General features: G+C 38.8%; 1 protein-coding gene across 14 annotated transcripts in view; it reads left to right on the plus strand.

Moving 5' to 3' along the window:
- Nucleotides 1-14635, plus strand: part of ubr4 (ubiquitin protein ligase E3 component n-recognin 4) — a 63552-nt gene that overhangs the window by 13036 nt on the left and 35881 nt on the right. For 11 of the 14 annotated variants that reach the window (XM_034876078.1, XM_034876076.1, XM_034876082.1 and 8 more), the window contains 30 exons: nucleotides 97-284; nucleotides 441-597; nucleotides 751-836; nucleotides 972-1141; nucleotides 1264-1543; nucleotides 1759-1891; nucleotides 2636-2715; nucleotides 2806-2934; nucleotides 3724-3906; nucleotides 4253-4375; nucleotides 4475-4704; nucleotides 5292-5410; nucleotides 5524-5621; nucleotides 6408-6565; nucleotides 6683-6889; nucleotides 7151-7252; nucleotides 7339-7439; nucleotides 7717-8104; nucleotides 8301-8364; nucleotides 8539-8730; nucleotides 9626-9696; nucleotides 10397-10589; nucleotides 11252-11485; nucleotides 11648-11818; nucleotides 11924-12106; nucleotides 12578-12736; nucleotides 13038-13190; nucleotides 13389-13616; nucleotides 13892-14049; nucleotides 14180-14354. In XM_034876078.1, coding sequence (XP_034731969.1) covers nucleotides 97-284; nucleotides 441-597; nucleotides 751-836; nucleotides 972-1141; nucleotides 1264-1543; nucleotides 1759-1891; nucleotides 2636-2715; nucleotides 2806-2934; nucleotides 3724-3906; nucleotides 4253-4375; nucleotides 4475-4704; nucleotides 5292-5410; nucleotides 5524-5621; nucleotides 6408-6565; nucleotides 6683-6889; nucleotides 7151-7252; nucleotides 7339-7439; nucleotides 7717-8104; nucleotides 8301-8364; nucleotides 8539-8730; nucleotides 9626-9696; nucleotides 10397-10589; nucleotides 11252-11485; nucleotides 11648-11818; nucleotides 11924-12106; nucleotides 12578-12736; nucleotides 13038-13190; nucleotides 13389-13616; nucleotides 13892-14049; nucleotides 14180-14354 — 4913 coding nt within the window. The remainder of the gene's footprint in view (nucleotides 1-96; nucleotides 285-440; nucleotides 598-750; nucleotides 837-971; nucleotides 1142-1263; nucleotides 1544-1758; nucleotides 1892-2635; nucleotides 2716-2805; nucleotides 2935-3723; nucleotides 3907-4252; nucleotides 4376-4474; nucleotides 4705-5291; nucleotides 5411-5523; nucleotides 5622-6407; nucleotides 6566-6682; nucleotides 6890-7150; nucleotides 7253-7338; nucleotides 7440-7716; nucleotides 8105-8300; nucleotides 8365-8538; nucleotides 8731-9625; nucleotides 9697-10396; nucleotides 10590-11251; nucleotides 11486-11647; nucleotides 11819-11923; nucleotides 12107-12577; nucleotides 12737-13037; nucleotides 13191-13388; nucleotides 13617-13891; nucleotides 14050-14179; nucleotides 14355-14635) is intronic. The other 3 variants (XM_034876084.1, XM_034876089.1, XM_034876090.1) reach the window with 1 other exon arrangement.

Below are 14635 nucleotides of genomic sequence, written 5' to 3' on the forward strand. Positions count from 1 at the left end.
ATTACGCCACTACCACTTCACAAATATCTTGTAAGTTTTGGGACATTTCTCACCTCCACTGAGAAATTCATGTAAATGATTTGTCTTTCTGTGCAGATGATGACAGCGAACCCATCTTGGGGCTTTGGTTTGAAGAGACAATTTCGCCCACCAAAGACAAAGTTGCTCCGCCACCCCCTCCACCCCCCCCACCTCTGGAGACTTCTCCCAGACTGAAAAGCCCAAGCAAGCAGAATCCAAGTGAGAATGGCAACATATTAGCTGGCCGTAAAGACCCAGAACTGGTGAGGACTGACAACATGCAGAATAATGCTTCAACACAAAGTTTGGCATAAACTCCACATGTACTTATTTATTATGCTAGCATACGTGTCTGTAATAACGGCTCATGAAAGTTTTTCAGTTTTAATGCGACAACTTTTGATTCTTTGTTTCTATAGTTCCTCAGTTTAGCTTCCAGCATTCTTAACTTCATCACCACCGCGATGCTCAAGTCCAGGAACAACTTTATCCGCAACTACCTGAGCGTGTCTCTTACAGAGCAGCACATGGCTACCCTAGCAAGCATCATCAAAGACGTGGACAAAGATGTCAAAGGTATGCCGGAAAAAACGACTGCTTATTATTAAAACTATCTAAAAGTTTTACCCTAATTTCTTTTTGTTTGCTTGGAGGCTAATGAAGGATGTAGCCCTTAATTTGTAGACGACAATGCATGCTTCTTGGATTAATTCATTTTGTTCTTTTCAGCCTCCTCAGATGAAGTATTTTCTTTAGCTCTGTATCACTTTAACCACACCCTGGTAACATCAGATCTTCCATCCCCGGCCCTGCAGGTAAGAAGTATTTTTTTGTTGTGCCAGTATTTTGTTCACTAGCACCAAAAATCTCTGTGAGCAATTTATATTATATTATTGATGAATTGTTATTCAATGTCACAAATGTATAATTGTATCTCTTGTTTTTCCCAGAGCACCCTTCTTCAGCAGTTAGGTGTTGCACCCTTTTCAGACGGTCCCTGGCCTCTTTACATTCACCCTCAGTCACTATCCGTGCTCTCCAGGCTTCTTCTTATATGGCAGCACAAAGCAAGCGTGCAAGGGGAGCCAGATGTACCTGAGTGTATGAAGGTCTGGGAAAGGTATGGCAACAATTGCAAATCTCATCCACCCCAACACATTAGATAAGTTACACGCAGTTGTACGTTTTGAAATAATGGAAGTATTTATTAGTTTTTCTACCTTTCTTCTCCTTCTCTAATAGATTTTTGGGAACTTTGAAGCAGCACACTATCCAGAGTTCTGTGCCTGGAGAAGACGACCTTAATGTAGAGCACCTACAGCTCCTCCTGCTCCTTTTCCACAATCTGTCAGAACGTGGTCGGCGGTCAGTCCTGGCCCAGGTCACCCAAGCCATCACTGAAGTGGCTCAGAGCAAAGACTCTCAGCTGAAGGCAGTGCCCCTTAACCTGGCCCGACTGTGTATGGTTTTTGACTACCTGCTGCGCCACTACTCCAAGGCACCCTTGTACCTTTTTGAACAGGTTTGAACAGTTTTTTTGTTGTTCTGTCCTGTCCTGATGCTAAATTGCACATATTAAGTGTTGTTCTGTTTAATTTGTATATTTGTTTATTTATTTTTTACTTTTCAACTAAATACAGTTGGCGTGCGTGCGAGTGTGGCTGTGGCGTAGCACAGCACTGTAGCACTGTGGTGACAGGATATTTAGCTTATCTCTATCATGAATATTATTTATAGGTTCAGTATAACCTCCTGACCCCACCATCCACCGGGCCGAGTTCTGTTCAGGAAGGTGGAAAACGCAACGGGCTCCCACTTTACTATGGATTCAAAGAGGTGGAGGAGAACTGGGCCAAACACTGTTCAGCAGGTATGATGAAGAAAAAGACAGGACAATAGGCACAAAAATTAACCACTTGCTTGGAATGTGTTTTTTCATATATATATATATTTTTTAGTATAAACAAAGATTATCTGTGCACAGGTTGTCTAGTGGCTGTCTAATTCACAGGTGATCGTTTCAAGTAGGGGTGTAAATAGGGGTGTAACAATACGTTGATCTGGATTCAATCTTCAACGAGCCAATAATATCAATACATCTTTAAGATGCACCTTTATTTATTATTCCCACTTTATATTTATTCTTTTTATTACAATGAGTTGTTTTCAATTAAAGTGATGTATTGGTTGCAAGCCCCTGAATGGAATGGAATCAAAATCGCATTGTGGCAGAGTTTGACTTATTTTAGTGCTTATTTCCTCTGAAGCATTTACTGAAGTCTGAGTGTAGTTTGAGTCTAATAAAACCTTTATAAAACCTTACCATTATGTTTAATCAACTGGGTAACTATTACTGTTCCTATTGTCTGCCATCGTTGGCTGAACAATGTTGTTTGTGTGAGGTATGGCATACATAAAGACCAAAATGAAGAAAGTTAAAGTTAAAGCGAGAGTTTAATGAGCAAAAATTAAAATAATTATAACAGATCCTCAGCAACTTTCAAGAAAGGTATTTCATATACTTGTCTTATTCGTAAAGACTACGTGGCAACGGTGGTACCAGTTTGTGAAAATAATATTATTTTCTATTTTCATGTATTTCAACTTTTCTTAGATTCAAATGTTCAGCCCAAATTCTACTGTGTTCTGTCCCCTGAGGCATCTGAAGATGATATCAGCAGACTAGACAGCATGGTGAGACTTTGACCTCTAATAGATGAATTAATAGGTAAATACAAGAAAAAAACGCTCACTGTATTAAAAAACCTTTTTTTTTTGTGGTAGGTCTTTCCGAAGCTGTTCAATGGGGCAGTTAAATATGACGAACTGTATGCATGGCTCATCTCTCTCCTGGTGGCAGGCTCTCAGTTCGACACAGCAAGAAGACATGAGAACAAGCCAGTCACTCCTATGGTGAGAACACACCTCATGAACAAAACCACGAACTGTGGAAAAAGGGTGAACAAGGGCTCAATGCCAGTGACATCACATGCAGTGATTTTTTTCTCTCACTCTCTCTCTTCATGGAGAAACAGCTGATCAGTGATCAGAGTGAAGTGTAACAGAGCTGTGCAATATTGTAATCAAATATTTAAATGAAAATAGGTTGAGTATAATTCATATTTACATATAGGCCTGTATACAGATCAGTCTCAGGTTGAAACTTGTAGTTCTGAAAGTAAAGTTGCACAACTTAGGGAATGTTTATGTATGTTTAATGTATGTCTTAGTTTGAGGTAGTTGCATTTCAGAAAATGTTTTCTTTAAAAACAATGTAAAATTACATTTTAATGCACTTAATGTTTAGTTTTTTGAGAAATTTTATTGTAATCAACGTAGGCAATAACAATACTTTTTCCGAATATTTAACCAAACTATATTGTAATATATTATTAACTTGTACTGTATATTATGGCTTTATTATGGCGTCAATAAAACAAAAGTATTTCTTTTCCGATTTCTCAATTAATCAATAGAATACTAAATTATTAAAATAATTAATAACTGAAGCCCTAATACACTTATATTTGTAATATTTATTATATTATTTAATATTTGACATTGAGTCAGTGCAGTTGCTTAAGCATCACCACAAAGTGTAAAGTTTTAATCAATAGTAACTTAAAAACAACAGCCTTCAGACCTGACATCAACTAAGTGTGTGTTAGAAAACTGTTGATCTTTGTTTGTCACCCTGCACAGGAGGCATGTGCCCTTCAGTACTACTTTCTGATACTGTGGAGGATCCTGGGTGTTTTACCACCCTCAAAAGCCTACATGGAGCAGCTGAAGACGGGCTGCACCGATCCCAGTGAGAGTGACATCCTGCACACACTGCGATGGTCTTCACGTCTCCGGGTGTCTACCTACGTGAATTGGATCAAGGTCTGTTCACACCTGAAATCCAAGAGAAATCTAATTAGCATGATAGATGCAAAAAAGAAAAACAAATTACTTTGAAAGTATTACATTTGACTTTGTTTCTTGATCAATATCAAATCTAATAGGATCATCATCATTTTACTCAATCTAGTCATAATTTTTTTACATATTCAAACAAAACTGTGGACATTGGATGATGCTGATTAGCATTACTAAAATGACTTATGACTTTATTTGTGATTTACACAATGTACTGTACTGCGTCCTTAATCCTGTAATGTAATACAATAAGTCCTTTTTTATTTAGGTTTATTTTAATGTATGACTATGCCCATGTCATCGCTAACAGGAACACTTGGTGAAGCAGGGAATGAAAGCAGAGCAAGCAGCCTCTCTGGTTGAGATGACGGTTGCTAAGTGCAGCACCGTTAAATACGACGTGGAGCTAGCAGAGGAGTACATTGCCAGACAAGTAATGATTAAAACTTAATCATTGTTGACCTTTGCTTCAATTGTATCCAAACTAAGTTTTGAGCAAGTGTCACTCTTTGATGATTTGTTTCGGTTGCAGATTTCCACCTTCTCCAGTGTAGACCCAACCGCCATCCTTCCACTTGATCAGTTACCCTCTCTACAAGCCATCTATACACTTGATGCAGTCATCTCTAAAGTGCAGGTTTCCCTCGATGAGCATTTGTCCAAGGTTGCCATTGAGGCAGACACCCACAAGTCATCTGAGGTGACAAAGAACCTACTGCCTGCCATACTACAGCTTGCTGATGTTTACACAGCATTTACAAGGTGAGAAAGGAATTACTCTAACTAACAACACTGAACATTGGACAAGCCTGTCTAGGTCATGCATTAAGTTGAGAAAGCTGCAATATACGGATATGATTGAAATAACTGCAGGGTTTATTTAAATATGTATTTTATTTTCTGCATGTCTTCTGGATAAAGCCAACACATGCTTGACATTTGTGTCCATATTTTTGTGTGTATTTCATCCCTGACTTGATGCCTTAAGGGTTTTGAAAAAAGAGACATTAAAACTAGAGGACGGGACATTTTTCATTATTTTATTTCATCACTTCCTTTACTTTAGAGCTTTCATGCTGCCATTTTGTAGAGCTTTCATGCTGCCATTTTGCAAAGAGAACAGCAGTCTCTTGCATGCACTAGGCCAAACAGTATTTTCCAAGAGATAAATTCAAAAATTAATAAATAAATAAGGGTGTGTTAAGGTGTTTGTTTTATATTCACTTTACGTTCACCTGTTGGTGTTTACCTGTAAACCTGCTTCAAACCTAAATATAATAAGGCTTAAGCTTTAAATCTTTAATCTGATTATCCTAATAAAATGATTAAGCCAAACTTGTCATGACCAGGTCTTACTTACTAATGAACATCCCAGACGAAGGGGAGAACAAGCTTACAGATGCCAAGCTCCAAGGCTATGCTGCAGTTCTGTCTATTGGCTCCACTCGCTGCAAGGCCAACCTGCTGGGTATGTGAAATAATTACTCAATGTTGTAAAAGCTGTAAAACGGTTCATTCACTTTGACAACTTTTTTGTACACTCAGTTTTAACCTGAACTTTTTTTTACTTAAACTTCACAGGTCATAGTATTATGCAGAACTTACCATCGGCTGTACAGACAGTATGTGAGACTTGGAACGGCATCCACACCAATGAATTCCCCAATATTGGCTCATGGGTATGAGTGTTAAGTTGATGCTTATGGTTTGGTTTGACTCTGTCCCTCTTAGTCAGCACTTTTATAAAGGGTAGTAAGCAATCTAATCACATTTTTGTGTTGTTTTGCCACTACTAGTCTGCCTTGAAGAATGAGGTTTCAATTTAAAAAAAAATATACCACCCACTCCTACTACAAAATACTACAAAAAATAAAGTCAAAATTGTACACTCTGGCACTCGGCTGCTGACTCTGGTTAAGTTGTGGTCAGAACAACTACATTTTTTGTTGTTGTGGTTTTGTTGGTCTCTACACAGCCTTAAGATGTTCAATCGTTATTTGTAATTTTTAAGTAATTGTAATTTCTTTTATATGCATGTTATTTTTTTAAACTTCTAATTTTAAACATAACAAATGACTAATGTACGCTCCTATCTATATCTGATTTGAGTGAATAATAGGCAGCTATTTGAAAGTATGCATCTTATCTAAAATGTCTACCATAAATATTTAATAAACAAAGATATATACAATTTAGTCTTATAGTATAAAATCGTAAAAGTTATCTCAAGATAATTTACAGATACAGTATGTCTAGACCACACTCTATAATTTACAAAGCCTTAACAATTCTAGTATTCCTAGAATTACTGTGTCCAATATGATTATTGGATTTAATTATTTAATTAAATCCAATATAATTATAAAAAATGTTAAGGTATAGTTTTTACCCATATTGACATGTCATTAAAAAAAATCATTGTACCAAGAAATATGAGACCAATAAGTCATGTTTATCTTTCTCAGCGAAATGCATTTGCCAATGATACCATTCCATCAGAGAGCTACATCAGTGCCATCCAAGCAGCTCACCTGGGCACTTTAAGTTGTCAGTCCTTGCCTTTGGCCTCTTCTCTTAAACACATCCTTTTGTCTTTGGTTCGCCTCACTGGCGACCTCATTGTGTAAGTGCTTCTCTAATTCTATTTATTCTATTATTTAACATAGAACAAGAAGTATGTGGGAAGTCAAATGTATTTATGGGAACGTCATTTAATTATGCTGCTTATTTGTCTCCTCAGCACAGAGGAGCTGAATCCTTCACAAGTTGTGCGCACTTTGCTGCCCCTCCTCCTGGAGAGCAGCACAGAGAGTGTTGCTGAGATCAGCAGCACCTCACTGGAGCGCATCCTCGGCCCATCAGAATCAGACGCCTTCCTAGCCCGCATCTATGAGCGTTTGGTCACCGGGTGTTACAACATCATTGCCAATCACTCAGACCCCAACAGGTATGTCACGTGTGACATAATTAATTATATAATAATAAATAATAAATAATAAACCTGCATTAAAAACATATTTGTTATTAAAATCAAAACACTATGTGTGGTGTGAAACAGGTGCTGAACCCACAGAGAATAAAGCCTCACTGTGCAGTTCTGCACAGCTTTTAGCCTATCTTATCATATTGTCTTTGTTTTCTTGCCTGCACATTTATTGTTTGGTTGAGTCTCACTGTTCCTATCAATCTTTGATCTCTCATTTGTTAGTGGTTTGGATGAGTCTGTGCTCGAGGAATGCCTTCAGTACCTTGAAAAGCAGCTTGAGAGCAGTCAAGTCCGTAAGGCCATGGAAGAGTTCTTTTCATTCAGGTGTTTACTTAACTGATGACACAGGTTGCATTATTGCTTATTTTTATACTGCTACCTTGCTTATTTAGTGCTCCTTTTTTTTCCAGTGGTGAACTCGTCCAGATTATGATGGCAACAGCCAACAAAAGTTTATCAGAGAAGTTCTGCAACAGGGTGCTCAAATTCTTCACCAAGCTATTCCAGCTCAGTAAGTCTAATGTTCATTTCAATCAAGAAAAGCTATCAAAAGAGGCTGTGGTATGCTTAAAATGGACTGATTTGTACGAATTGTTCTCTGACCACATGTAATGGTAAAAGTGTTAAGTGGCCACATTTGAAAGCAGAGTGAAAATTCTGTTGTCAGAGAGGTGCATTTGACAAAAAATTGACATCTTCTTAATATAATCAAATATGACATCTTAAAAGCCGCAGATTCATCAGATTTTCAGTAAGCCTAAATCTAATGTTGATGCTGCTGTTCCCAGCGGAGAAGAGCCCAAACCCCAGCCTGTTGTGTCTGTGTGGCTCTTTGGCCCAGCTGGCCTGTGTGGAGCCATCTCGTCTGCAGTCCTGGTTGACGCGTATGACGGCCACCCCGCCAAAGGACTCTGAGCAGCTGGAAGTAGTGCAAGAAAACCGACAGCTCCTTCAGGTGCTAACCACTCATATTGTGCGTGACAACAGCCAGGTGGGCGAAGGAGTGTGCACTGTCCTCCTCAGCACACTCATTCCCATGGCAACAGACATGCTGGCCAATGGTGATGGAACAGGCTTTCCTGAGCTCATGGTCATCATGGCAACACTTGCCAGCGCGGGACAGGGGGCCGGTCACCTGCAACTGCACCGGGCAGCAATCAACTGGTTGACCAGATGGTAAGAATTAAGTTTCACAGACCTGCTGTTGCCTGATTATATTTATATCAGCCAAGATTTTTTTTAGCATCAGTACAGGGGCTAAAGTTCCCAAAGTGCTTGGTAAAAAGACTAATTACCAATAGCCATTATCCAACAGCAATACAATCTGAAATGTATGAATATTCATTTTTAAATTTAAAATTTTTCTCTTCAGCAAAAAATATTTAACACAGAAGAATGTTGTGGAAAAAGTGAGCACAAACATATCCCAAGGAAAGGTACGTTTTTATATTCATCTGTATAATTCACCAGTTAATAGAAGTGCCTAATTTTGACTTCATCCAGATGTAATTCCATTTCAAACACTGGCATTGGCATTTCCAAGGGGAGTTATTTGTATTTTTAACCATTAACTGTCAAATAATTCATGTGCACCTGTTCCTTGATTTCAGCACGCAAGTATGCTGGAATGCTCGTGCCACATCATCTCCTATCTGGCTGATGTGATGAATGCGTTGCGGCAAAGCAGTGGCCAAGGCACCTCAACACTGCTGATGGAGGGAGAAGAGAAGGCCATGGAAGTAGACTCGGACTGGGTGGAGGAACTTGCAGTAGAGGAGGATGATTCCCAAGCAGAGGACTCTGTGAGATCTCATCCCTTTATGTCTCCTTCTGTGTCTATCCTCTTACAGGGCCATGTTTTTTAAATGCTCAGTATTTAGACCTAAACATAAAATCCTATGGAATTGTTGATGTCATTTTTGATTGTCATTTTGAGGTTTTTAACATTATTATGCGTTTCCCCGGCCTGCCTATGGTACCCTAGTGGCTAGAAATGGAGATAGGTGCAAACCAAGACGTTGGTATCCTGCTCTGCCTTTGAGAAAATGAAAGCTCAGATAGGTCAATCTGGAATCTTGCCCCCTATGACCTCAAATGGGTCAAGATTCCAGATCGGTTACCACCCCTTTCTCTGCCTTGCCCGCCCAGAGAATTTGACCCACCCATGAGAGAGAGTGGGACTGGCTTAATTTTGTGAAAGAGACTTCATATAGGTATTAGTGGACCACTAAGGTCTAAATAAAAGCATCCAAAGAGCACCATTTCATGGGAACTTTTAAGTTTTTTCAACTAAACAGCAAAGCCAAATTATTATACAAAAAATCATTCTGACCAATCTCAGGAATATAGAACATAGAAAAACAACAACATGTTGCTCCAAACCCAATGTAAAGCCCTAGCCCCAGAAAGCGTTTTCCTGCTGCAAGTTGACTCAGAAGTAAAATATCTCTGGTTGAGGTGAATTGTATGTCTCCTTGTCCACATTGTACAGTAGAACAAAGATAAGATATAATTTTTATAAAAAATATAAATTTTTACTTTCACACTAATTTTCCAAGGCAATATTGACCATTGTCTTTATCCAGATAAGATATAAAAACCTTCATTTGTCCCACAGTGGGGAAATAGCGGATGCCAGAAATTCTGCATGGACTAAAAAGAACAATACATTTGAACATGTTTGTTATTATTTGACAGGATGAGGACTCCCTTTGCAACAAACTCTGCACCTTCACTATTACTCAGAAGGAGTTCATGAACCAGCACTGGTAAAGAGAAGTTTATTGTTCCCTGTGATCTTTTTTTCTTTAACCTTTTATTTATACATGTAATCTCATTAACACAAAGGGTCTCCATTTTAAGAGAGACCTGTTTCTTGAACAAGGTAATGGCCCTTTTGCAGGTCATAGGTCTTTTGATACAAACTACAAGGCTGTTGCACCTGAAAAAAAAAATGTGTCCAATGAACCCTTTCATAATTTAGAATACAGAGGGCTATAAATATCCTGCATACAATAGATTTGTATGAATCAGAAAGGTTATCTGTGTTTATTAAAAACCATGGAAACAGGATAACTTCACACCATTGACATTGCGAAGAAACAATACAAACAATTATGTTAGTTTGTTATGTAATTTAGTGTTAGATGAAAAGAAAATTTAACAGATTATCATTGTTTGGTTGCTAATAGTGATAGTAAATGTTTACTTAACTGACAATACTGATTAGAATTGATTTAACACTTGAACATGCCCTAATACAACAAAAGATTTTTAGTCTTAACTAAAGTGTTTAGCATGATCTTGAAGGTTTTTGTTATGGGCATTATGTCATGTACATACACAAATGAGATTTAGATATTCTTGTGTTAAAATGCCTTAACTTCAAAATATGCAAGTGACGTTTTGTCATGACAAAATAGTTTATGTACTATACATAGTCTTGTCCTGTTCATTTTTATTCTGCAGGTACCACTGTCACACCTGTAAGATGGTGGATGGGGTAGGTGTGTGCACAGTGTGCGCCAAGGTCTGTCACAAAGACCATGAGATCTCCTATGCCAAATATGGCTCTTTCTTCTGTGACTGCGGTGCCAAAGAGGATGGCAGCTGCCAGGTGAGACCGAATACCTCAGGTCATCATGGAAAGAGAACAACAGCGGTAACTTTGGCTTGCAAGTCATTCCCCCATTGACTTCCATCCAGTCATTTCATTTGGTCAGGGTTATAGCTAGCCCACACACGTGGCCAGAAAGGGAGAGAAATCATGTCTGTTAACATTTTGTTTACTGAAAATTCTAGCTTTCCTAGATAATAGTAAATAATTGACTTTTGAATATGCATGTGATGAACAAACCATCCACTACATTTTACCTTCAGTTTACTGATAACTAAAATGTTTATTTTATTTAAAGTACTATAGATCTTTTGCATTCTTTGTGTTTGCAATGTTTGCTTCTTTTTTTCAGTCTTGTAATTGCAGTAGCTCATAACAATTTAAGGAAATATAGTGAATGTATATGGTATTGGCATGCAGCAAATTCTTATTATCGACACAGGGATACCAGGAATCTTGACAATCCATGATTTTTGTTTACCTTTGGAGGCAGTTTAGATAAAGTGTACATCCAACCAGCACCATCTCTCTGACCTTCCTTTTGACTAACTACTATTTACTCCACAATGTGGAAGAGCTAGTGAAGTGAAGACAAAAGCAGATTATCTGAATTGTAGAAAAGTTTAGAAAAAGAAGATGGTATATGCATGCACATATCAACAATGTTGCTGTTCTCACTGCTCTACTTTGTGTTATACAATCCACAGGCCTTGGTCAAACGCAGCCCCAGCAGCGGCATGGGTTCCACCCTGAAAGAGTCTTCTGCCTTCCAGGGTGAGCTGCGTATGCCCGACAGTGCGATCCGCCACCAGAATGCCTCACCCTCCGACAAGGGCAAGGTCACCATCTGTGATGGCAAACCTGGTGATGAAGACAAACCTAAGAAGAGCAGTGTGTGCAAGAGCATTGAGGGCTGTCAGGAAGAGCTGGTATCACAAGTGGTAAGAGGAAATATGTTTAACCTATTCTGAATTCACAAGTACATCATAGTTTTTTTTTTTTTTGTGAAAGACTTAAAGTACTTTCACTCCTTAAAGCAGAGGTATGTTACATACACTGCACATTGTGTGACTCAAGCTTTTTACTCTCTTTCTCCGCAACAGATGGGATCATCCACTGCAGCGTTCATACTAGAGATGCTCATGTTTCTCATGGAAGCCATCCAGACCAACTTCCAGCAGGCCTCGGCAGTGGGAAGCAGCAGCCGGGCTCAGCAAGCACTCAATGAACTGCATACTCAGGACAAAACTGTGGAGATGACTGACCAGTTAATGGTATGAAGACCTGCTTAATTTAGAGTGGCTAGAAAAAACACTTCAATTAATTCTGTAAATCCTATCAGGGACTTCATGTATGTAAAATGCTCTGCTTTTCCTCAGGTGCCCACACTCGGCTCTCAGGAAGGGGCTTTTGAGAATGTGAGGATGAACTACAGTGGTGACCAGGGACAAACTATACGCCAACTCATTAGTGCACATGTGTTGCGTCGTGTTGCTATGTGTGTCCTGTCTTCACCCCACGGCCGCCGCCAGCACCTTGCAGTCAGCCATGAAAAGGGGAAGGTAAAATTCACAAACCAGTTGGAGGAAACTTGTGATAATGATATTATAAAAATATAATAAAAAAAAGCTTGGGTGGACAATTTTATTTAGATGTAGATTTAAAATCCCCAATGGAATTTATTTCTCTTATTTTAAGCTTGATATACCTTATTTGTGGAAGTGTAATTCTGCATGGTTAGAAAATAAAATATAAATTATAGCAGACACCCTTTATCATCATATTGCCGACTTAATCATCATATCAGTCTTGACATTAAAAACAATGTCAGAGGTCAACCTATTATTATTGTCATTTGATAGATTTTAATATAAATTTAAATTAAAGTTGCATTTCGGCTGTTTTTTTATGTTCAATTGAGTTATATGTTCTTGCTTTTGTTATAATTGTCTAAATCAACCATCACCACTTTGTCCTTCTTCTTTGTCCAAACACCCAATAACCCCATTTTCTCTCCATCTCCCTCTTAACAGATAACAGTTCTGCAGCTGTCCACTCTCCTGAAACAGGCTGACTCGAGCAAGAGGAAGCTAACACTGACCCGACTGGCCTCTGCTCCAGTCCCTTTCACTGTCCTCAGTCTCACAGGCAACCCTTGTAATGAGGATTACCTGGCTGTGTGCGGCCTCAAGGTCAGAAAGCCATCTTCTAAATTTAAGATTGGTCTGTTTTTGGTGTGTTTTCTAATCCGATGTGTGCAAATAAACCTATTAAAATGAAAATATTAGTGACAACAATGTACCTATTTTGCTTGTGAGAAAAAAACACTACCAAGTTACCCTAGAGCACAATCATGGTAGATTTCTGAGTAGCTCTTGATGCTAATAGCATGCCAAGTAGCTTTAGAAGCACTTTTTATGTTAATTGCTGCTATATGCTGTATTGATTTGGTATTTGACTGTTCTGTCTTTTTTGTTCTTGCATTTTTCCAAGGATTGCCATGTACTAACTTTCAGCAGCACCGGCTCTGTGTCAGACCATTTGGTGTTGCACCCACAACTAGCAACTGGCAACTTCATCATCAAAGCTATTTGGTTACCAGGCTCACAGACTGAACTTGCTATCATCACTGCTGACTTTGTTAAGGTATGTGTACAAACAATATACATTTTGTATGCACCCTTTAATAAGAGTATTGAGATATTATTTGGGAGGTGATTTAAATTCTCCTTTGATTACACACTCACCGGTACTAAACATGCAACAATCATTATTCAGCTTTTTCCATGGTAAAAAATGCTTGATGATATTTGTTTTTTTCCATTTGTCCCCCTTGCCATACAGATTTATGACTTATCAGCAGATGCCCTGAGTCCTATGTACTACTTCCTGCTCCCAAGTTCCAAGATCCGCGATGCTACCTTCCTGTTCAATGAGGAGGGTAAAAACGTCATTGTCATCATGTCTTCAGCTGGTTACATGTACACCCAGCTCATGGATGAATCCAGCAGTGCCCAACATGGCCCTTTCTATGTCACAAATGTATTGGAGATAAACCACGAAGACTTAAAGGTAAGTGGGATGTATAGTTAGGCAATGAAAAAAAAAAAATTGCCACAGAATTGTGTGATGTTGTACAAAATGTTATCACATGAACAGTAAAATGTATAATTGTTTATTAAAAGAGTTTACACTATAGTGAGCCCTTCAGTGCAGTCCTGCTTTTATTTTTTGGAACATTTGATTGATTAAATGTTTGCACAACACCATAAATCAGTGTGAGGATTCTTGAAAATGCTGAATAGCAGAAAGCAATAATGAGGTAAATTCTTTCTGTGTGACTCTAGGATAGCAATGGGCAGGTAGCAGGCGGTGGTGTGTCTGTCTATTACTCCCATGTGCTTCAGATGCTTTTCTTCAGCTACAGCCAGGGAAAGTCTTTTGCTGCCACTGTGAGCCGCAGCACCACTGAAGTGCAAAGGCTCTTCCCCATTAACGTCAAAGGGTAACAATTCTGCCACAGTATATACAATCTTTTCACTTTCCTGCCACTGCACTGGGTCTGGGAAATGTAAAGGGTACCTGGACGAGCTAACTATGTCTCTATCTCTCTCTTGCTCTCCTGCCTTTGTTAGCTCTAATGGTGGCAGCAGTAAGATTTCGCCTGCTCTGTGCCAATGGTCTGAGGTCATGAACCACCCAGGCCTGGTGTGCTGCGTGCAGCAGACAACAGGCATACCGCTTGTCATCATGGTCAAACCAGACACCTTACTCATCCAAGAGATTAAAACTCTGCCAGCCAAAGCCAAGGTAAGGGTCACCTACTGTACTGATGTGGAACAGTTATTAACAGGTTAGGATGTAGTAAATAGAACTTCTGCAATCAGAAACACTTATGAATAAATTGGACAAAGGATCAGCAGTAAAAAGGGCATGTATGCAATACAAAGTTGTAATAAAGACTTTTTTGTTGTACATACTACATACTATATAATACCAATACATGTACTACAAGGAATACAGTGGGTACGGAAAGTATTCAGACCCCTTTAAATTTTTCACTCTTTGTTTCATTGCAGCCTTTTTCCAAA

Source organism: Etheostoma cragini, chromosome 7 (genome assembly GCF_013103735.1).
Source record: "Etheostoma cragini isolate CJK2018 chromosome 7, CSU_Ecrag_1.0, whole genome shotgun sequence".
Lineage (NCBI taxonomy): Eukaryota > Metazoa > Chordata > Actinopteri > Perciformes > Percidae > Etheostoma > Etheostoma cragini.